Genomic DNA, 22570 nt, shown 5'->3' with positions numbered 1-22570 from the left:
GCCCAGTAAGCTCAAATATTCAGTGTAGTTCTGTGATCAAGTAGGACTCCACACATTGCTAGAATACTCTACAGGGCAGAAACTTAGTTGGCAATTGCCTCCTACCACAGCCCTGGCACAGTCAACCTTACCACATGAGGCAGACCATTCCATTGCTAATAGATGTGCTAGATAGTTCTTCCCTGATACCAACCTGAAAAATCTGCCTTTGTGTACCTTCTGCCTCTGGGTCCAACTCTTGTCCTTTAGAGTGCCACGCAGTACATTTACTTCCTGTTTCTTTCTTTCCTTTTTTTTTTTTAAGTAGGTTTCACAAACAGGGCAGAGTCCAACACAGGGCCTGAACTCATAACCCTGAGATCAAGACCTGAGCTAAGATCAATGCCTAACCAACTGAGCCACCCAGGCGCCCGCCCTACTTCCTATTTCTTACAACTACTCTTCTAATAACTAAAATTTCATCTTTTCCCCCAAGTCTTCTTCTCTCCCACCAAGAGTCAGTCAAGCAGTAACTTAACACTTACTGAGCGCTTACTGTACACCATGCTAAGTAAGGACTGCAGAATCCAGAGATAAAAAACAAAACTTCCTCAAGAACTTAAATCTACTGAGGAGAAAAAAACAATTATAATGCAGTATGATAAGTGCTATAATGCATTAAGCCCTGGTGGCCAAGAAAGTAGAGGAGAAGCTTTCACTCAACATGGGGGAACCAAGGAAGTCTTCCTGAAGAAAGCAACCTTGGATCTCTGTCCTAATGGCCTAGTAGGTGTAAGTAGAGAAAGGCATCATGATGAGTGTTCCAAGATAAGGAAACGTGGTATATTTGAGAAAATACAACTAACGTTTGAGGGAGGTGTGAGAAATGAGCCTAAAGAGTAGGCAAGGCTCAGAGAAAGCTGATGTATGCATCACACTTAGGAAGTTTTTATTACAGTCGGAGACGGAAAGTTTTTCCTTCTCATAGAAAGCGGATTAGCACCACCCTTCCCCATCTTAGTCCACATTCTCTAGCCACATTTTACTCACCCTCTTAATGTGTTGGTCTGATAAAAATCTATAGTACTTTAAAAAAAACTTTTAACATTTACTTTTGAGAGACAGAGAGAGGCAGAGTATGAGCAGGGGAGGGACAGAAAGAGAGGGAGACACAAAATTCGAAGCAGGCTGCAGGCTCCGAGCTGTCAGCACAGAGCCTGACATGTGGCCCGAACTCACAAACCTGATCATGACCTGAGCAAGATCATGACCTGAGCCGAAGTTGGATGCTCAATGGACTGAGCTACCCAGGCGCCCCAAATCTATAGTACTTTAAAGATTTCTACGTAGGAGATTTTGCCACTCCTCCATCCCAGGAGGGAATAGCAGTTCAGGGGATAGGAGTTTGAAAAGATACTGTGTTTAGTAATAGAGATGATGAAAGCTTCTCCTTGGAGATCTTTAAAAATAGGATAGATACTTTTCCAGGCATAAACTTACTCCTTCCCCTGACCTCCCTGAGGGAGCTAAGGACTAAGTAATATTAGACTCTGAACAGATGATGAAAACTGAGCTAGAGAGAAGCCAAAAAGCAAGCTGGGCCTGGGCTAGGTTTCCAGTCCCGATCTTCTGTCTCCCAAGTCCTGCCTCCCTGATACCATTCACTTCTGAGTTTGTGATAAAACTCTGGAAAGGCTGAGGAGGCAATATGATGTAGCCAGTAAAGGGGATGGGGAAGGATGGATTTGGGCAAAAGGGAAAAATCAAGGAAAAATCAAGGGAGTTAAAAACAGAAATGACCATGGCAGAAACTGACAATTTGCTGAAGTTTTTGAGAAACTTCAAAAATTGGCTGAGTCCTCTCATGAAAAGAGTGCTTAACCAAGAATAAGATTTTGGTTTTATATCCAGCTCCCCAATTTAATGGTTATGTGCTCCTGGCAAATCTCTTCAGGATTTTACCCTCTGGTTTACTAATCTGAAAAAGGGAGATATATCCCTGTCCTCACTATCATATAAAGCTGTCATGAGGTTCCAATGAGATATCAGATGAGAAAAGTATTTTTTAAAATACCAACAAATTGAAACTATACGCAGCTTAAGGTAGTATTACTACTGCTGCTGTTATAGAAAAGAACAGTACTCTGACATTGAAATACAGAGAACAGTAGGACCTTTTGTTCCCAAATAGCAGGTAATTTTGACGAAGTTTTTCTTCTTTTAACTTAAAGGATGGACTTGAACTCCTAAGTTACAAGGAGATGTTTGATACTTTTCAGTGAAACCAGTCGACTGGCATACTTGCTCATAATCAGCCTAATGACTGGCAACATCCATGCTGCTGTAGGACAGCGCTTCTCATAAGGGGTGAATTTCCTCCCCAGGTGACATTTGGCAAAGTCTGGAGACATTTTTGATTGTCATTATTGGGGGAGGAAATGCCAGTGGCATCTAGTAGGTAGAGGCCAGGCATGCTGCTAAACATCCTACAGTGCACATGACAGTCCCCCACAAAATAAAGAATCATCTGGCCCAAAATGTGAATAATTTCCCTATTGAGAGACCTGGTCTAGGAGAACAGAGCTAGTGTTTTTCCACTCCATGGTCATGTGTGCCCACTGAAAGGGTGGGCTGCCAACTAGCACTAGTGAAGAACAGAATATTTCATTCATTTGAGAGAAACAGAGACTTATCAATTAATTCCATCATTCCTCAACATGCCATAAGAACCATTTTTTTTTTTTTTTTTTTAAAGCTCTGACAGCTAAGCTCAAACAGTTCATGTTTCTACGTCCCTCTCCTTTACACAACATTCTCTGGGGAGTTGTTCTGATTCTTTTTTATTCCCATTCTTTGTCCCACAAACATTCTAATGTGTTTAACATGTTTATTTTTTTGTTCTTACAAACTATTTTTTGTGCATGTCTTTTGATTAGTTGGCACTAATAAATTTGTTTCTGTTTGTTACATTTTCCACTCAGTACTCTGCTTTTAAGATCCACAAGCCCTTAAGGGTAAATCTTATGTGCTGCAAGGCAGCATCATGATTTGGATCCACCACATTTTACCTTTTTATTCAGACACATATACCCAGATTGCCTCCAACTCTTCAATTAACTGCCATAATTAACATTTAAATGAACCCCTTCTCACGTGTCCCTTGAGGCTATGCCACAGGTAGGTATATATTCCAGCTGACTGAATAGTGCCACGGTGCTCCCCAGAATGCCTGCCCTAGTCTTCAGACCTATAAAGAACACACAAAAGTTCCTAAAGTCTCTGATACCTGCCAATAGTTGGACATATCCAGCTTTCTAGTTTTTAGCCAATCTAATAGGTGTACAGTGATATCTCACTGTTGTTTTAACACGTGTTTTTCTAATTACTAAGGACCTAAATGTGAGACCTGAAAACCATAATACTCCTAAAAAAAAAAACAAAAACAAAAACAAAACATAGATAGTAATCTCTTAGACATCAGCTTTAGCAACATTTTTCTAGATATGTCTCCTCAGGCAAGGAAGCAAGAGCAAAAATAAACTCTTTGGGCTACAACAAAATAAAAAGGTTTTACACAGCAAAGGAAACCATCAACAAAATGAAAAGGCAACTTATTATATGGGAGAAGATATTTGCAAATGATATATCTGATAAGGGGTTAATACCCAAGATATATAAAGAACGTATACAGCTCAACACAGAGGAGGAGGGGGAGGGGGAGAATAAAGTAATCTGATTAAAAATGGGCAGAAGACCCAAACAGACATTTTTCCCAAGAAGACATACAGATGGCCAACAAGTACACGAAAAGATGTTCAACATCACTAGTCATCAGGGAAATGCAAATCAAAACCAAAGTGAGATATCACCTCACACAGTCAGAATGGCTAGTATCAAAAAGAAATAACAAGGAATGTGAAAAAAAAAAAAGGGGGAAGCCTGGTGCACTGTAACTAGGTGCAGCCACTGTGGAAAACAGTGTGGAGGGTCCTAAAATAATTTAAAATAGAAATACCACATGATCCAGTGATTCCACTATTGGTTTCTCACCCACCCACCCCCTAAAAAAGAAACCAGTAATTTGAAAAGATAAGTGCAACATCTAAGTTTATTGCAGCATTATTCACAGCAGTTAAGATATGGAAGCAACTTAAGTGTCCAGTGATAGACAAATGAATAAAGGAGATGCACTGTGTGGTGTGTGTTTAATATTATGCAGCCATTCAAAAATAATGAACCCTTACCATTTGTGACAACATGGATGGACCTTGAGGGTATCGTGCTTAGTGAAAAAAGTCAGAGAAAGACAAATACCATATAATTTCACTTACATGTGGAATCTAAAAAACAAAACAAATGAACAAACAAAAAAGAAAGAGACTCATAAATAATAAATACAGAGAATAAACTGGTGGTTGCCAGAGGAGAGAAGAATGGGGGGATGGGTAAAATAGATGAAAGGGATTAACAGGTACAAACTTTCAGTTATAAAAATAAATAAGTCAGGAGATTGAAAAGTAGAACAGGGGCACCTGGGTGGCTCAGTCATTTAATGGGCCAACTCTCGATTTTGCTAAGGTCATGATCTCACAGTTCTGGAACTGAGCTCCATGTCAGGCTCTCTGATGACAACACGGAGCCTGGTTAGGATTCTCTCTCTCTCTCTCTCTCTCTCTCTCTCTCTCTCTCTCTCCCTCTCCCTCTCCCTCTCCCTCTCCCTCTCCCTCTCCCTCTTTCTGCTCCTCCCCATCTTGCACACATGCTCTTTCTCTCTCTCAAAATATATAAATAAACTTAGAGGCACCTGGGTAGCTCAGTCAGTTAAGCGACTGACTCCTGCTTTCAGCTAGGGTCGTGATTTCACAGTTTGTGAGATCAAGCCCCACATCAGGCTCTGTGCTGACAGTGTGGAGCCTCCTTGGGATTCACTGTCTCCCTCTCTCTGCCCCTCCCCCACTTGCATGCTTGCTCTCTCTTTCTCTCTCTCAAAATAAACATTTATAAATAAATAAATAAAAGTACAACACAGGGAATACAGTTAATAAGATTGTAATAATGTTGTATGGTGACACTTACTAAATATACTTATCATGATAAGCACTGTGTAATGTATGCAATTGTCGAATGACTATGTTGAACACCTGAAAATAATATAACATTCTGTATCAACCATACTTCAATAAAAATTTTAAGGTAATTGAAATATCAAATATAAAAACTAGTCAATAATACGAACAATTGATAGAAGAAACCAAATGACTAGTAAGAAAAAAACACTCAACCTCACTAATAAAGAAATGATTAATTAGATATTTTTACCCTATTAGATTGACAAAGATTATTAAAAATACTGATGATTCCCTATATTCTCTTTAATACTGGGTAACAGCACCATTAACTTCTATTGGTGGGACTGTAAATTGCTATAACTTTTTGGGAAGGCAATCCAACAAGATCCATTAATAATTAAAATGTGTCTATCTTTTGACTAGGCAATTCCATTTCTAGGAATTCATTTTCAGAAATGCTTACACAGCTATGCATATTATATATGTAAAAAGTTTATCATGTATATTGTTATATACGTAAGGTACATATGTAAGATAAAATGTATATGTAATAAGTGAATTGTAACTGTGATAAACTTAATTAAAAGGTGTCTATCAGCAGAGGTAGGTTAAAATTTTTTTAAAAATCTATTTAAAAGAGGGCTACCTGGGTGGTTCAGTCGGTTGAGCTCCAGACTTTGGCTCAGGTCATGATCTCACAGTTTGTGAGTTCACGCCCCACATCGGGCTCACTACTGTCAGTGCATAGACCACTTCAGATTCTCTGTTCCCCTCTCTCTTTGCCCCTCCTCCCCTTGTGCTCCCTCTCTCAAAAATAAATAAACATAAAAAAAAAAAAAAAAAACTATTTAAAAGAATACTATCAGCCTGGGTAGCTCAGTTGGTTGAGTGCCCGACTTTGGCTCAGGTCATTATCTCGTGGTTCGCAAGCTGAAGCCCCACATTGGGCTCTGTGCTGACAGCTCGGAGCCTGGAGCCTGCTTCAGATTCTCTGTCTTTGTCTCTCTCTGCTCCTCCCCTGCTCACGCTGTCTTTCTCGCTCTCTCAAAAATAAACATTAAAAAAAATTTTTTTAATTGCCTGTCTTTAAAAAAAAAAAGAATACCATGCATTACTAATTTAAGTGGATGACATGCTAATATAGATAGGTATTTGAGAGACAGTATTAGGTGAAAATATTGCAGAACCTAATGGATGTCATAAACATTATATGCATAGAAAAAATCTATAAACATAAAGTGTTAATAGCAGTTCTCTCTGGACACTTTCGATTTCTATGTCACATATATATTGTTTGGATTTTTTATAACACGTAGAACATTTATAATCAGAAAACCAAAATAAAAACAGAACAAAACCTCACCCTGCCTCTAGACAGCTTGGTTTTATCCTCTAAGAACAAAACAGGCCTTCATCTTTTTTGATAATTAGATAGGATACAGATTTTACAGCTGAGAGGGAAAACTTAAAAGAAGCCCAGTCGGCTATTCCATAAAAAGAAAAATAAAATCACAAAAATCCCTTACTCAACATCCCTGACAGGAGGTTGTCTAAACCCTCCCAAAACATATAGCCTGTGGGACACCTGGGAGGCTTAGTTGGTTGAGCATACAACTCTTGATTTCAGCTCAGATCACAATCCTAGGGTTGTGGGATTGAGTCCCATGTAGGGCTCAGCATGGCGCTTGCTTAAGATTTTCTCTCTCAGGGCACCTGGGTGGCTCAGTCAGTTAAGCAGCCGACTTGGGCTCAGGTCATGATCTCAAAGTTCGTGGGTTCAAGCCCCGCATCGGGCTCTGTGCTGACAGCTCAGAGCCTGGAACCTGCTTCAGATTCTGTGTCTCCCTCTCTGCCCCTCCCCTGCTTGCACTCTGTCTCTCAAAAATGAGTTAAAAAAAAAAAAAAAGTTTGGGGCGCCTGGGTGGCTCAATCAGTTAAGCGGCCAATTTCGGCTCAGGTCATGATCTCACGGTCCGTTGAGTTCGACCCCGACATCGGGCTCTGTGCTGCCAGCTCAGAGCCTGGACCCTGTTTCAGATTCTGTGTCTCCCTCTCTCTGACCCTCCCCTGTTCATGCTCTGTCTCTCCCTGTCTCAAAAATAAACAAAACGTTAAAAAAAAAAATTAAAAAAAAAAAAAGTTTAAAAAAATTAAAAAAAAAAAAAAAAGATTTTCTCTCCCTCTACCCCTCTCCCAACTCGCGTTCACTCTTACCACCCTCTAAAAAAAATTAAAAAAAACAAAAAACAAAACAACAAAAAAAGCCCATACAGCTGCTTGTGGTAGGAAAATCATTCCTTTCTAAGACAGTTCATTTTACTGTGGAACAGCTCCCACTGCTGGAAAAAAAAATTTTTTTTTAAGTAGGCTCCACACCCAAAGTGGAGCCTAATACAGAACTTGAATTCATGACCCTGAGATCAAGACCTGAACTAATAAGAGTCAGACCCTTAACCAACTGAGCCATCCAGGTGCCCCGAAAAATTTTAAATAATATTTAGCTGATATCTACATTCCTAAAAACTCATTACATAGCTTTAATCTGGGCCTTTGGAATTACATAAAATAACAACAGAAAAATATGTTAAAGCTTGAAAAGACTTTAGCAATCATGTACTCTTAACTATTCACTTTAAAGATGAAACACGGGCATGAGGAAACAGAGGCTTAGAGTAATGTGCCCATGGTCCAGTGCTAATTAACAACAGCGTTAGAAATAGATCTTATATCACCTGACTCCCAATTCAAGGCATTTTAAACTATGCCAAAATTCTATTGTTCAAAAAGCAAAAGAAGGTAACAGTTCCTAACTCATCCTATGAGGCCAGCATTACCTTGGTATCAAAGGAAGACAAACACATGAAGGGACACACACATGACAATAAAATTACAAACTAACATCCCTCACGAAGATAGAGATAAAAATTCTTAACAAAATACTAGCAAACTGAATGCTGCAGCATATGAAAAGGATTATACACCATGACCAAGTGGGATTTATACCAAGAATGCACCACATGATCTTCTCAACTGATGTAGAAAAAGGATCTGAGAAATCCAACACTCATTCACGATAAAAACACTCAACAAACTAGAAACAGAAGGGAACTTACTCATTATGATAAAGGGCACTTACGAAATACCCACAGCTCACACATTTAAAGATTAAGGACTAAAAGCTTTCCCTCTGAAGGGCACCTGGGTGGCTCAATTAAGTATCCAACTCTTGATTTTGGTTCAGGTCATGATCTCATGGTTCACTACGCCTGACAGGGCAAAGCCTGTTTGGGATTCTCTCTCTCACTCTCTATGCCCCTCCCCTGCTCATGCACACATGCTTTCTCTTTCTCTCTCTCAAAATAAATAAATAAACATTAATTAAAAAAAAAAAAAAAACTTTCCCTCTAAGATCAGGAAAAAGAGAAGGATGCCCATTTCACCACTGCTATTCAACATTGTACTGGAAGTTCTATCCAGAGCAATTAAGCAAGATAAGAAAAAAAAATCCAACTGGAAAAGAAGAAGTCATATATAGAAAATCCTAACAAATCCCCAAAAAACTATTAAAATTAATAAACAAATTCAGCCAAGTTGCAAGACACAAAATCAACACACAACACACAACAGCCAGCTATATTTCTATATATTAACAATGAATACAAAAAGAAAATTAAGAAAACAATTCCAATCACAATAGTATCCAAAACAAAATATTAGGAATACATTTAACAAAGGAGGTACAAAACTTATATGTTGGAAACCACAAAACAATGAAATTAAGGAGGATCTAAATACATAAAAAGACAATTCATAGTCACAAATGGCAATACTCCCCAAACTAATCTACAGATTCAGTTGCAATCCTTATCAAAATCACAACTCCTTTTTTGCAGAAATGGCAAAACTCATCTTAAAAATTAATAAGAAATTTCAAGGGACACAATAATCAAAACAATCTGGAAAAAGAACAAATTAAGAGGACTCACACTTCCCAATTTCAGAACTTACCAGGTTGCTATAGTAATCAAAAGTGTGGTGCTGAGACTTCCAGGGAAGATGGAATAGAAAGATCCCAAGCTCACCTCATCCCACAGATACAACTACATAAAACCCTGATCAGTGTAAATAACCCAGAATGATCCAAAGACTGGCTGAATGGACTCTCCAGAGCTACATGTAGAGAAGAGGCCACACTGAACAGGGTAGGAAGGGCGGAGACAAGGTAGGGAGCTAAATGGACCTATGGGATTATCCATTGGGATGAACAGACGCAGGGAGCCCAGAGCGGGGAGAGAAACAGATCCTCACACCAAGCACCGCAGGCATGGAGAACCTGAATAGGGAAGATGAATCCCTGTAACATTTGGTTTTGAAAATCAGAGGGTCCTACTCTCGTGAGTTCTTCAACCAGCCAGGCTTAACACCTGGAACTTTAAAAATCAGAGGGCTCAGCAGAGCCAGGAGGGGGATAGGAAACCGAGTCCCTGCCCTTAAAGAGACAGCACAACAAACAGCCCTGCAGAAATATAGCACAGAAGTAGCAATTTGAAAAACACCTGTGGTATACAGGAAAGAGATTTATTTATTAATCTCAGAGTACTTGCTAGAGGGCAGGGATCTTTAGGAGACTTCTTCAGGAACAAAGGAGCTTGCTGGCACCATTTCTCTCCTCCACCCTCTAGCCTAGACACATAGATACCTGCAGGAACCAGCACAGTGGCCAAAACTCACTCAACTTGCTAACTGCGGCCCCTGTCCTGTGCTCTCTTGTGGACATGCGCCTTTCAGCCAGGCCTCAGGTCTAGGTCCCCTCCCACAGCAAAACTATGTGGGCCTTGCTGGCATCTTGTACTTCACCTCATGTTCTCCTGAGGAAATGCCCCCATCCAGTACTTCCCTGGCTGGATCCCATCCCAAGCAGTGCTATAAGCTCAGCAGTGTACAAGCAGGCCCAACAAGAGTGAGCACCACTCCAAAGTGATTCCTGCCTCAGAGAGAGGGGAAGATAACTATATGTACCAGTCCAACTGCAACCCAAACAGTGGGCTGAGGGCAGACATTTGGTCTGACTGCAGGTCCCGCTTATCAACAAAAGCTTCTCAGGGGACAGCACAGAGAAAGCACCCTGCAGTTTGGTGCTACTACATCTCTGGCAAATGCTTCGTCTGACTCACCTCAAACCAAAGGCAGCCCCAGACTGGCCCACTAACACAGAGACCAAACCCTGCCCAAAACAGGCCAAGAGACCCATTGCAGACGACTGGACTAAAGACAAATGTGGCCTAGCCACAACAGTGCGGTGCATGCAACATACACTGGAGACACTCCTGAAGCAACAGGTTTTGGTGAACAGGGGACACTGCACTGCACGGTACTCCAGAACCTCTTCATCATGAAGCCACTACTTGATCTCTTCAAGATCAAGAGATATAGCTGACTTTTCTAACACACAGAAACAGACACAGAGAGTTAGACAAAAGAAAGAGGAGACCAAAGAATATGTCTCAAATGAAAGAAAAAGACAAAATCACAGCAAAAGAGCTAAATGCAGTGGAGATAAGTAATATGTCTGATAATTTACAGTAATGGTCATAAAGATATTCATTGGACTTGAGAAAGAGTGGAGATGTCAGTGAGACCCTTAACAAAAAAATAGAAAACATAAAAAAAGAACTATTACAGATGAAGAACTCAATAGCTGATATTAAAATATACTAGATGGAGTAAATAGTAGACTAGAGGAAACAGAAGAATGTATTAGCAACCTGGAGGAGAGAGTGTTGGAAAGCAATCAAGCTGGGCAGGAGAGTAGGAAAAAAAAAAAAATTAACAGACTTAAGAAATTCAGCAACACCTTCAAGTATAGTAACATTTTCACTCTAGGGATCTCATAGGGAGAAGAGACAGAAAAGGGGACAGAAAATTTATTTCAGCTATTTAATAATAGCTGAAAATTTCCCATACCTGGGGAAGGAACAGAAATCCAGATACAGGAGGCACAGACATCCCCCAACAAAACCAAGAGAAGAAGGTCCACAACCAAGACACATAGCAATTAAGATAGCAAAAAGTAGTGATAAAGAGAGAATTTAAAAGCACCAAGAGAAAATAGTTACATACAAGGGAAACCTAAGGCTATCAGCTGATTTTTCAGCACACACTTCGTAGGCCAGGAAGGAATGGCATGATATATTCATAGTACTGGAAGAAAGAAAGGAAAAAAAAAAAAAAAACAAAAAAAAAACCTTGCAAATGAGAATATCTAGCGAGGCTATCATTCAGAATAAAATGAGAGATAAAGACTTTCCTACACAAACAAAAGTTAAACTCATCACCGCTAAACCAGCCCTACAACAAAAGTTAAAGAGGATTCTTTGAGTAGAAAGGAAAGACCATAAGAAAAAATAAGAAAAGTAGGAAACACAAAAGTAATAAAATTAATACATCTATAAAAATCAGTCAGTGGATTCACAAAATAAAAGGATATACAGTATGACACCATATACCTAAAATGTGGGGGGGAGGAGGAATAAAGAATGGGTTGAAACTTAAGCGACCATCAACTTAACTTAGACTGCTATATGCATAAGATGTTATATATAAACCTAATGGTACCACAAATCAAAAACCAATAATAGATATGCAAAAAATTAAGAGAAAGGAATCCAAGAATATCACTAAAGAAAGCCAACAAGTCATAAGAGAAAAGAACAAGAGAAGAAAGGAACAGAGAGGAAGTACAAAAACAACCATAAAACAAGTAATAAGTGTTGATGAGAATGTGGAGAAAAAGGAACCCTTGCACACTGTTGGTGGGAAGGCAAACTGGTGTAGCCACTGTGGAAAACAATATGGAAGTTTCTCAAAAAGTTAAAAATAGAATTACTATATGATCCAGTAATTCCACCCCTGAGTATTTACCCAAAGAATACAAAACACTAATTTAAAAAGATATACCCAGGGGTGCCTGGTTGGCTCAGTCAGTTAAGTGTCTGACTCAGGGTTTTGGATCAGGTCATGGTCTCACGATTCATGGGATCAAACCCTGTGTCAGGCTCCGCACTGACAACATGAGGCCTGCTTGGGATTCTCTCTCTCCCTCTCTGCTCCTCTTCTGCTTGTGCATTTTCTCATCCTCTCTCAAAATAAATAAACTTTAAAAAAAATGGTATATGCGCCACTATGTTTATTGCAGCATTATTTACAATAGCCACATTGTGGAAGCAGCTCTAGTGTTGATCAAAAGATGAATAAAGAAGATGTGGTGTACACACACACACACACACAGGAATATTACTCAACCATAAAAAAAGAATGGGACCCTGCCATTTGCAACAACATCGATGGATCTAGAGAGTATAATGCTAAGTGAGATAAGTCAGTTTTAGAATGTTAAATATCATATGATTTCCTGGATACCCATATGCAAAAACATGAAGTTAGACCCTTACCTCATACTATTTACAAAAACTCAAAAGAGACCAAAGAGCTAAAAGTATAAAACTCTTCAAAAAGCACATAAAGATAAAAGCTTACTTAGTAATCTTGGATTTGGCAATGGATTCTTAGATATAACACTAAAAGCACAAGCAACAAAATAAAAAAATAGGTTTAACGGAGCACCTAGTGGCCAGTCAGTTAAGCATCCGACTTTGGCTCAAGTCATGATCTCATGGTTTGTGAGTTCAAACCCTATATTGGGCTCTATGCTGACAGCTCAGAGCCTGGAGCCTGCATCAGATTCTGTGTCTCCCCCTTTCTCCCTGCCCCTCCCCTGCTTGCACTCTGTCCCTCTCTGTCTCTCTTAAAAATAAACAAAAAGATAGACTTAAGGGTGCAAACTTGGAACAAGCAGTAAATAAACCACAGAGATCTAATGCAAAGTATAATGCATATGGATAACAATATTGTAATATAATCATCAAACCTGCTAAGAGATCAACCTTATTATTTCAACCACTAAAAACAAGGATAATTACATGATGTGATAGAGATGCTAAATGTTGTTATAATAGGAATCATATTACAATAGATAAATGTATCAATTAACATGTTGAACACCTTAAATGTAACCAATATTACATGTCAAATATATTCATTCAAAAAGGAAAAATAAATAAATTGGACATCAAACTTTAAAATGTTTATGCATCAAAGGGCACTATCAAAACAGTAAAAATGCAACCCACAGAATGGGAGAAAATTTTATAAATAACATATCTAATAACGGTCTAGTATACAAACTATATAAAGAACTCTTACAACTCAATAATAAAAAGACAAAAAGGAAAAACAAAAACCCAGTTAAAAATAGGCAAAGAGATTTCTCCATGGCAGATACACATGTGGCCAATAAATACATCAAATTATCCTCAACATCATTTGTCATTAGGGAAACACAAATCAAACCACAATGAGATACTACTTCATGCCCACTGGGGTGACTATAATAAAAACGAAAAAAGAAAAAAGAAAAGAAAAGAAAAAAGAACAAGTGTTGTGAGAATGTGGAGAAACTGGTTGGCTCAGTTGGTTAAGCACTTGACTCTTGATAACTGCTCAGATCCTGATCTCACAGTTTGTGGAATTCAGCCCTGTATTGGACTCTGTGGAGTCTGCTTGGGATTCTTTACCCCTCTCTGCTCCTCCCCCACTCAAAATAAATAAATACACTTAAAAAAAAAAAAAAAAGAAAAGAATGTGGAGGAATTGGAACCCAATGCACTGTGGGTTAGAATGTTAAATGGTATAGCTGCTATGGAAAAACGTTTGGCAGTTCTCAAAAAGTTAAATAGTTCTACTCCAGGGTATACCCTGCACTTCTACTCCAGCAATTCTACTGCGGGGGCATACCCAAGAATTGAATACAGGTGTTCAAATAAAAGTTTATAATGAATGCTTGTAGCAACACTATTCACAATAGCCAAAGGGTAGAAAGAACCCAAATGTCTATCAAACGATGAACGGATAAACAAAATGTGGCATGCCCATACAATAGAATATTATTCAGCCATAAAAAGGAATAAAGTACTGATACTAGAACATTGTTGAACCTTGAAACTATTATGCTATATGAAAGGAACCAGACAAAAAGCTACATATTGTATAATTCCATTTGTATGAATATCCAGAATAGGCAAATACATAGAAAACAGATTAGTGGTTGCCAGGGCCTGGTGGGAGGGGGAAATAGGACGTGATTGCTTAATGGATATGGGGTTTCCTTTTGGGGTAATGCAAATGCTCTAGAACTAATAGCAGCAATGGCTGCCCAACACTGTGGATGTACTAAAAACCACTGAATTATATACTTTAAAATGGTTAGAACAGTGAATTTTGTTATATGAAATTATTCTCAACAAAAATACAATTCTATCCCTCTTCTATATGAAATAGTATCTGAAAACATTTTTATGTCTTGAGCTCTTCTCTTAGGAGTGGAAGCAACAATAGCCACTAACAACATTAGCTTTAGAGTTTACAAAACACTTTACCGTACAATTTTATATAATTTTCACAACCTATGAGGTAGCTATCACTCCAACTTAGAGATAAGAAAAACAGGCTCAGAGAGATAGAAAATCATAGAGCTAAGAAGTGAGAGAGCTAAAAAAAATAAAATAAATAAAATTAAATAAAAAAAAGAAGTGAGAGAGCTTACTACTCAAGTCAGACTGGGATGGCTCCATTTTATTAACTGCCTCCATGGCAGACAGCTCCAACTTCTGATAAGCTTGAAAAAGGACAGGAGATGTCACTGTGTACAACGTTCTTGGGCAATTTTCTTCTTCCAAAGTTAGTATTTATTTATTTTTTTTTTTACTACTTTTTTAAGTTTATTTATTTTGAGAGAGAGAGAGAGTGGATGCGAGCTGGGAAGGGGCAGAGAGGGAAAGAGATTCCCAAGCAGGCTCTGCACTGTCAGCACACAGCTAAATGTGGGGCTCGAACCCACAAACCATGAGATCATGACCTGAGCTGAAATAAAAATCAGACCCTTAACCAACGGAGCCACCCAGGAACCCCCAAAGTTAGTATTTTAATTAAAGCAGTAAGAATATCCACTGTACAAAAGTTAATAAAAGTTTTTTAAAAAACAATCTAGATTACTGTGTAACAGCAGCATAAAGCAGGACATTGCAGATTTCCTTTTCTAATTTTTGAAAAATAAGGGTTTAAGTTTCTCAGTTCAAGATATTTTATTTTTTTTAATTTTTTCAATGTTTTTATTATTTTTATTTTTGAGAGAGACAGAGTGCGAGCAGGGAAGGGGCAGAGAGGGAGGAAGACACAGAATCGGAAGCAGGCTCCAGGCTCTGAGCTGTCAGCACAGAGCCTGATGCAGGGCTTGAACTCTCAAACCGCGAGATCATGACCTGAGCCAAAATCAGATGCTTAACTGACTGAGCCACCCAGGCACCCCCAAGATGTTTTATAATGTTAGCAGGTCGCTCACCAGTGAAGTTCAGTTTACAAGGTATGGCAGTAATGAGATAACTGTGCATGTTCCTTATACAAATGACTTCGTTAAATTAGTCACATTGCCTTTAAGGATTAACTAATGAATGACATCAGTGGTTTTCTAACACTGGTGAGTCCTATGTTTGTTCCTGAGAAGCAGAGAGTTACCCAACCCTGTATCAAGCAGAGCAGCCTCTTAATTGTTTTCTATACTGGGTTGTTCCTTAAGATATTATTTGAAGACAGGATTCCACAGCTTTTAAAAAAAAGTACTTACTGAAAACCACTATAGTACATACATGTATTCTCACTTCCTTTAGAGGTTTTCAAAAATCTCTGCAGATTGGCCAGCATTATATAATTAAGATTATCTTTAAATAGCAGCATAGAAATACCAAGGGGGTTTTCATTCTACACTTAGTTTATGAGTGGTCTTATTTTTCCCGGCTCATTTCAACCATCTTGGTAATCCCCATTTTATAGAGAAGGCACTATAATCATACACTGACAAACAAGTGACTTGTCTCAGGTATCAGGGCAAAGTATGACCAGTGTCTAGACATGGAGCCACACCTAGGTGGCTTAGCCTGCTGGATGGTCTCCAGTTCAAAAAGCCTTGGTGTCATGTGGTCACTTAATGCACTGTGACCTGAAGGTACAGATGTCTCTATTTGTGGTACATGTAACACTTGAGCTGGCTATAGGCCAGTAAGGTTCAGAACCTGTGTCTGTTCAAGGGCAAAGATTAGCCTCTCTTCCTTCTATGCTCTAGGTGACCCCTCAGTTCCCTGGTTGCTTTTTGCTTCAAGCAACCTATAGTACAGCAGAAATTATGAAACAGGAAATAAAAGACCTGGATTGAAATCCTGGCTCTATTAGTATTCCCTTCATGCGTCAATTCTCTGGGCCTCAGTTTGTTCATGGTACTTACCTTATGGGCTATTAGGAGGATTAAATGAGATAGAGCAGTTCATATCATGTGAGCTACAGACCCCTGGGCATGTCTGGCCATATTACCAGAGGTATGAAAAAGCATATAATTGAGCAAAAGAACCATTAGGTATTAAGATTAAAAACCCTGGAGTAAAATTGTTTGGGTTCAAATAATGGTTTTATCACTAGATCAAGTTACTTAGCCTTTGTCTCAGTTCCTCATTTGTAAATGGAGAAAAAATTACCTTACTGAATTATTATGGGGATTAGCTAAATCTATGCACCTAAAATACTTAGAATGTGGCTGGCATAGTAAGAATTCAATAAATACTAGCTATTGTTACTATTATATATGTGATTGTATATTCTTTACAAAGTATTATCATATGGGTGTTTGCCAAGTTTTTATGTTAAAAAAGGGTTGCCCATGAAAAGATTACAAACTTCTAAGAAAAAAATCCAGTACACTACACCTGCCATGTCCTAATCCACAGTAGTTAAATCTATGATTTTAATCTTTTCAAACTTATTGAGACTTGTTTTGTGGTGTAACATCTGTCCTATCCTGTAGTACAGTCAATGTGCCCTTGAGAAGAGTATGTATTCTGCTGTTGCTGGTTAGAGTGTGCCCTTTGGGTCTCTTAGGTCTAATTAGTTTTTAATGCTGCTCAAGTCCACTATTAAGTATTGATATTCTATTTGGTTGCTCTTTCCATTACCAAAAGTAAGGTACTGAACTCTTCAACAATTATTGTACAACTGTCCATCTCTCCCTTCAATTCTGTCAATTTTTGCTTCACATATGTTGGGGCTCCTTTGTTAGGTATGTATGTGTTTATAATTATTGTATCTTCTTGTTGGATTGAACCTTTTATCGATATATAATGTCTTCTATGTCTTGTAAATTTTTTTGATTTAAAGTCTGTTGGTCTGATATTTAATAGCCACCCCAGCTCTCTTTTGATTATCATGTGCATGGAATATCTTTCTCCATCCCTTTACGTTTAATATCTGTGTCTTATGAGTCTCTCATGGTTGGTTTTTTTTTTTTAATGTTTATTTATTTTTTGAGAAAGAGAAAGAGAGAGGGAGGTAGGGAGGGAGAGGAAGAGAAAACACAAGCGGGGCAGGGGCAGAGAGAGAGGAAGACACAGAATCTGAAGCAGGCTCCAGGTTCTGAGTTGTCAGTGCAGAGCCTGACCCGGGGCTCAAACTCACAAACTGTGAGATCATGACCTGAGCCGAAGTTGGATGCTTAACCGACCGAGCCACCCAGGCACCTGGTTTGTTTTTGTTTTTGTTTTTTTTAAGTTTATTTATTTATTTTGAGAGAGAGATAGCATGCACATATGAGCAGGGGAGGGGCAGAGGGAGAGGGAGAGAGAGAGAATCCTAAGCAGGCTCTGCACTGTAAGCACAGAGCCTGATGTAGGGCTCAATCTCACAATGAGATCATGACCTGAGCCAAAATCAAACGTCGGACACATAATTGACTCTTATTATACCACCCAGGCACCCCTCTCATGGGGTTTTTAAACCAGTCTGCCAATCTCTGCCTTTTAATAGAAGAATTTAAACCATTTAAAGTAATTACCAATAAGGGAGGGTTTCCTTCTGCCATTCAGCTATACATTTTCTATATGTTTTACATGTTTTGTTCTTCATTTCCTCAATTATTACTTTTTTTTTTTTTTTTTTTTTTTTTTTTTAAATCTAAATCCTACCTGTAATATTTACTCGGAGGCTTGGTCTTCCCAATAAAGCGATCACCTCTCCCTCTATTTGAATAGTTTCTGATGAACACCTCCTCATGAATCTGTCCCAAAATGTTTACAAGGGAAGACCTACCTTTTCTGGCCATGGAAGTAGCCTTAGGTTCTATCCCTATTTTCACAATCTGGATTACTTGCCTCTTCAACACACATTTGCCATACACTCTTCACCATTCATATATAAAGTTTATTACTATTGTCCATTCCCCACCTATATGTGGCCTGGGTTAGGCTGGACCCCAGAATACTAAGGGTCTGTTGATGAATGTCATACAAAGAAGTGAGAGGCAAAGTAGCTTACATTGTAGGAGCGGGGGTGCCTCTGTTTCCACTGTACCAGAAGCAGCTGGGCCACCACCAAAGTAGCGATGAGGATGAGGACCATTTCAGCGTGCATGGCTTCATGGCCACGGTGCTTGGCATGCATGCGTGCGTGCTCAACCCTGAAAGCCAAACAGATGAGGTAAGGCAGGTCAGGGATGGTGTGATGGTAAAATAGCAATGCTTTCCAGGGACATCCCACCATCCCATAGCTCAGAACATATTCTTGTGCTTTGCAGCTGCAAGGTACTGTACAAATTAGAGAATAGAAAAATACACATCTTAGAAAACAGGCACTGGGGGATAGAACCAGAGCTCTGTGGGCCCCAGTCAAAAATTCAGCTACTGGAGTTAAAGGTGGGTTGTCTGCTGCCCACCTGCAAGAGCAGAAACAGCTGACACCTTTCCTGTAGGAAAGAGGTCCCAGGTGAAGCCTGTAGTCACTGCCCATTTCAGTCCTATTTCAACCTGTCACTGGAAGGAGAAAGTAACCCAGAGAAAAGGTTATAGCTATAAAGTCTCATAATCCTACTCAGTGATATTATGACACCAATTAAGAAGTAATACTGCAGATGTGTACTAATTCCAGGGTTAAAGTCTTGCTTTATTTGTCCTACCCTCTCTGTCAGGACCAGGGATTCTGAAAGCTAGTTAATGCCTGAAAAATCTGGACTGCTTCAACTTTATACTAATTCAACAGTGACTACACCATCAGTGTCCACAGGTAAATAGCCTCCTCAAGGGCTCAAGGAAGAGTACAACCGAAAACTCATATAATCTAAGACAGGCATTCTCTGGTCCAGAGGACTGGCAACAAGTGATTCCCTTGGCCAATATAGGCAAAGAGCTTCCTCTAAGAATGCAAAAGAGTCAATCCTACCATTCTGGGTCAGAGTCAGCCAACAGAGAGAAAAAAGGAAGGAGTTAGAAAACTAAATATAAATACAGCCTGTAGTCAGGAGCTTTTATGCAAATTCTCCATGCATGGGGATATTAGGGAGAGAGGGATAGGACAACATAAATGGTATCTTCATAGAGTTCCCAGGAGCAATGAGAGACTATGCAAGAAGAACCCAATGGGATGAATTACATAAGAGATCAATGATAAAGCAAAGAGTTAATTGTACAATCTAGATGGTGGGTGTAAAGGTGTTTACTGTGTAATTCTTTCAATTTTTCTGAGATTTTTCATAATAAAATGTTAGGGAAGAAACATGGTAGGGGAGTGGGCAGCCAAATGTCAGCAGCCAGCCACAGCACCTAAGAGTTTATCCTAGGTGGGAGAATCTGACAAAAAGAAAATATGGAGTGTAAGTCAGAAAAACTTAGGTTCAGACATCCATGTGGCCTTGGCCAAGAAAATTCACATCTCTACGTCACAATTTCTTCATTTGTCAAAAAGAGTCCATATCTTTGCTGCTTCCCTCATAGGGTTGTTGTGAGGATAAGCTAAACTAAAAGGGCAAAGGGCATTTTAAAAACCTAAAGACTGTGGGGAGTTATAAAGATAACAAGACATAAATTTCTTATTCGCAGACCGTATATGACTGAATGGATGTACACAACAAAAAATCAAAGAAATATCTAGAAAATACCGGAGAAGATCTAGTTCAGGTTCCCACCCAATGCAAACATTATCTTTATAATATTTGTTTGAATACTTCCACTGGCTGAGAACATCTGCCTCTTAAAGTAGTTAGGGAACTATGTGTCTGGCACATTGTAGGTGTTCACATGTGTTATGAAGAAATAAAATTCCAATGCTTTAAGGGCAGAAGTTCACTATACCACAATTATTAAAGCTGTCTCTGATAACGAGACAAAATATCTATCTATAGCTTCAATCCGTTGGACCTAATCTTATACTCTGGAACAACAAAGGATATTTTCACTCTTCTTACCCAGCGCTGCTCTTTCAAAGATTTGTCATGATCTTATTTAAAAACAAAAACAAAAACTATCCTCTTCCTACTATCACTTTTCTGTGCCCTTTTAGGCTAACAGTTCTTTTCAACACTATTCATATAATGTGAAAACCATTAAACCTGGTTGCCTTCTTCTAGACATTATCTAGCTAAAGATCTTCTTAATATACAGTGTTTACAACAAAATCAATGTGGACTCAGTGAAGCAGAGCACGGTGGAACTATCACCACCCTAAAGCAGATAATATATTTTTAGAAACATCTTCCAAATTTTGGAATGTTTTGATAGCTGAGGTAAAAAACTAGTACATATTAAGCTTACAGTCACCTAAAATCTTGCTGGGTTTGTCATATAAGTTGGTATCTTTGCAATTCTCCATTTTTATAATCTAAATGAAGGGGGGTTTTGCACTATTAATAAAGTCTACATGGTTGATTTCAGCTCATTGGTCAGCTACCTTGTGAAGTTTGTGGGGTAAGCACTCTGAAAGTTCTTTACTGATGAGTAATCATGACAATATTTGTTGACTCACTCTGGTTACAAAACATGTTAGTAGCAGAGTTGAGATCAGAAGACACATCTCTCATTTTTCACCCAGAGCTCTCTGCCCTGTTCATGGATAATGATATTAATGATGATAATCAACACTTACTGGAAGCTTACCACATGCCAGGCATTGTTCTAAGATTTTCACATATATTAATCCCCACAACTACTCTATGCGGTACAGGTACTGTCGTAATCTTCATCGTGCAAACTGGTAAAATTAAGGTAGTAAGAAACTAAGTAACTTGCCGAAGACCGCACAGCTAGGAAATGGCAGAACTAGTAGTGTTCAAACCCAAATAAATGGTTTGGTGCAATTACCTATTTACTCCCCAGGACTGAAGGAGCTACTCAGGAGTAACCCAAGTACTGGGAAAGATCCCAAATGACCTGTCTTACTGGTCAAGAGTCACTGCCTCCCCACAGCCAAGTTAGCAAAAGGGAAGATATACAACTCTATTAGTAGGATTAATTTATAGTTTCCAGCCTAAGGGGCCCACACTGTCACACTTACCTCCATTGCTCCTCTGGGGAGAGGTCCGACATATCAACCTGTAGAAAGACACCACAAGAAAAATCCATTACTGTCTGAGAACTATCCCTGCCCAACATAAGGTGCTCATACATTCATCATTATCTTCAAGGAATTACAAGAAGCTTTCAAGTGTCGTAATCTGTATGGAACCTTCCCCAATACTCTATTTCCCACTGATCTCTCCCTTCTCTAACCACTTACTTTGTCTCATGTCTATGACTGACAGTATATTGTATGTATATGCAAGGCAATGAGGATAGGAGAGTAACTCTAACCCCTAAGATGTTCACAGCCTTGTCAGGAAGTCACACATATATACAGAAAATTTCTTTATTATATGCTGAGGACTAGTTAGAGAAGAATAAAGAAATGGCTTCTGATCCAATCTGGGGTGTTATAGATTGGAGAGAGTTCCCAGAGGAGATGTGAAATATCATCCAGATGAAAAAATAAGAGAAATAAATGTTCCAGGCAAAGGGACTAACATAAACATGAAGGAATAAAGTTGCATACAACTTTATTTATTTATTTGTATAGCATACAAATAAATGAGTATGGCTAGAGCAAAAAGTATGAATCAGAATTAGTGGGAGATGAAGCTAAATAAAATATTTTGTCATATAATGCTGTTTGAGTCTAAATGGCTTTATGGCATCAGGCAAAACATTAGACTAGGGTGAACTAAGCTTCAGTCTGCTCTGCTATTAACTAGTAGTATGGCCTTCCAACTTCAAAGTTCTGGTTCTATTTGTTAGTCTTGTCCTTTTAGAACAGGGTTTCTCAACCTTGACATTAGGGATATTTGAGACTGGTTCATTTTTTTGGTGGGGTGGGGAGTTCTCTGTACACTGTAGGATGTTTTAGCAGCATCCCTGGCCTCACCTTCTAGATGCCAATAGCATCTCCACAGAAGCAACTATGTCTACAGACATTGTAAAATGTCCCCTGTGGAAAGAAAACTGCCTCCAGTTGAAAACCACTGCCCAAAAATAAACTCTTTGAGTTCAGGACTCAGAAAGCAGTCTTCT

At 38.9% G+C, this 22570-nt stretch overlaps 1 protein-coding gene across 4 annotated transcripts in view; it reads right to left on the bottom strand.

Moving 5' to 3' along the window:
- The window catches only part of RNF121 (ring finger protein 121), an 82652-nt gene that overhangs the window by 29953 nt on the left and 30129 nt on the right, over window positions 1-22570 (bottom strand). For all 4 annotated transcript variants that reach the window (XM_078433133.2, XM_060605750.3, XM_060605749.3 and 1 more), the window contains exons 2-3: window positions 21522-21559; window positions 18516-18657 (exon numbers count right to left, since the gene is read on the bottom strand). In XM_078433133.2, the coding sequence (XP_078289259.1) occupies window positions 18516-18657; window positions 21522-21553 (174 nt within the window). In that variant the 5' untranslated portion in view covers window positions 21554-21559. The remainder of the gene's footprint in view (window positions 1-18515; window positions 18658-21521; window positions 21560-22570) is intronic.

The sequence above is a fragment of the Panthera onca genome, chromosome D1 (assembly GCF_046562875.1).
Source record: "Panthera onca isolate mPanOnc1 chromosome D1, mPanOnc1 haplotype 2, whole genome shotgun sequence".
Lineage (NCBI taxonomy): Eukaryota > Metazoa > Chordata > Mammalia > Carnivora > Felidae > Panthera > Panthera onca.
Note: the sequence above shows the minus strand (reverse complement) of the source record. Positions and strands in the feature narration are given on the sequence as shown.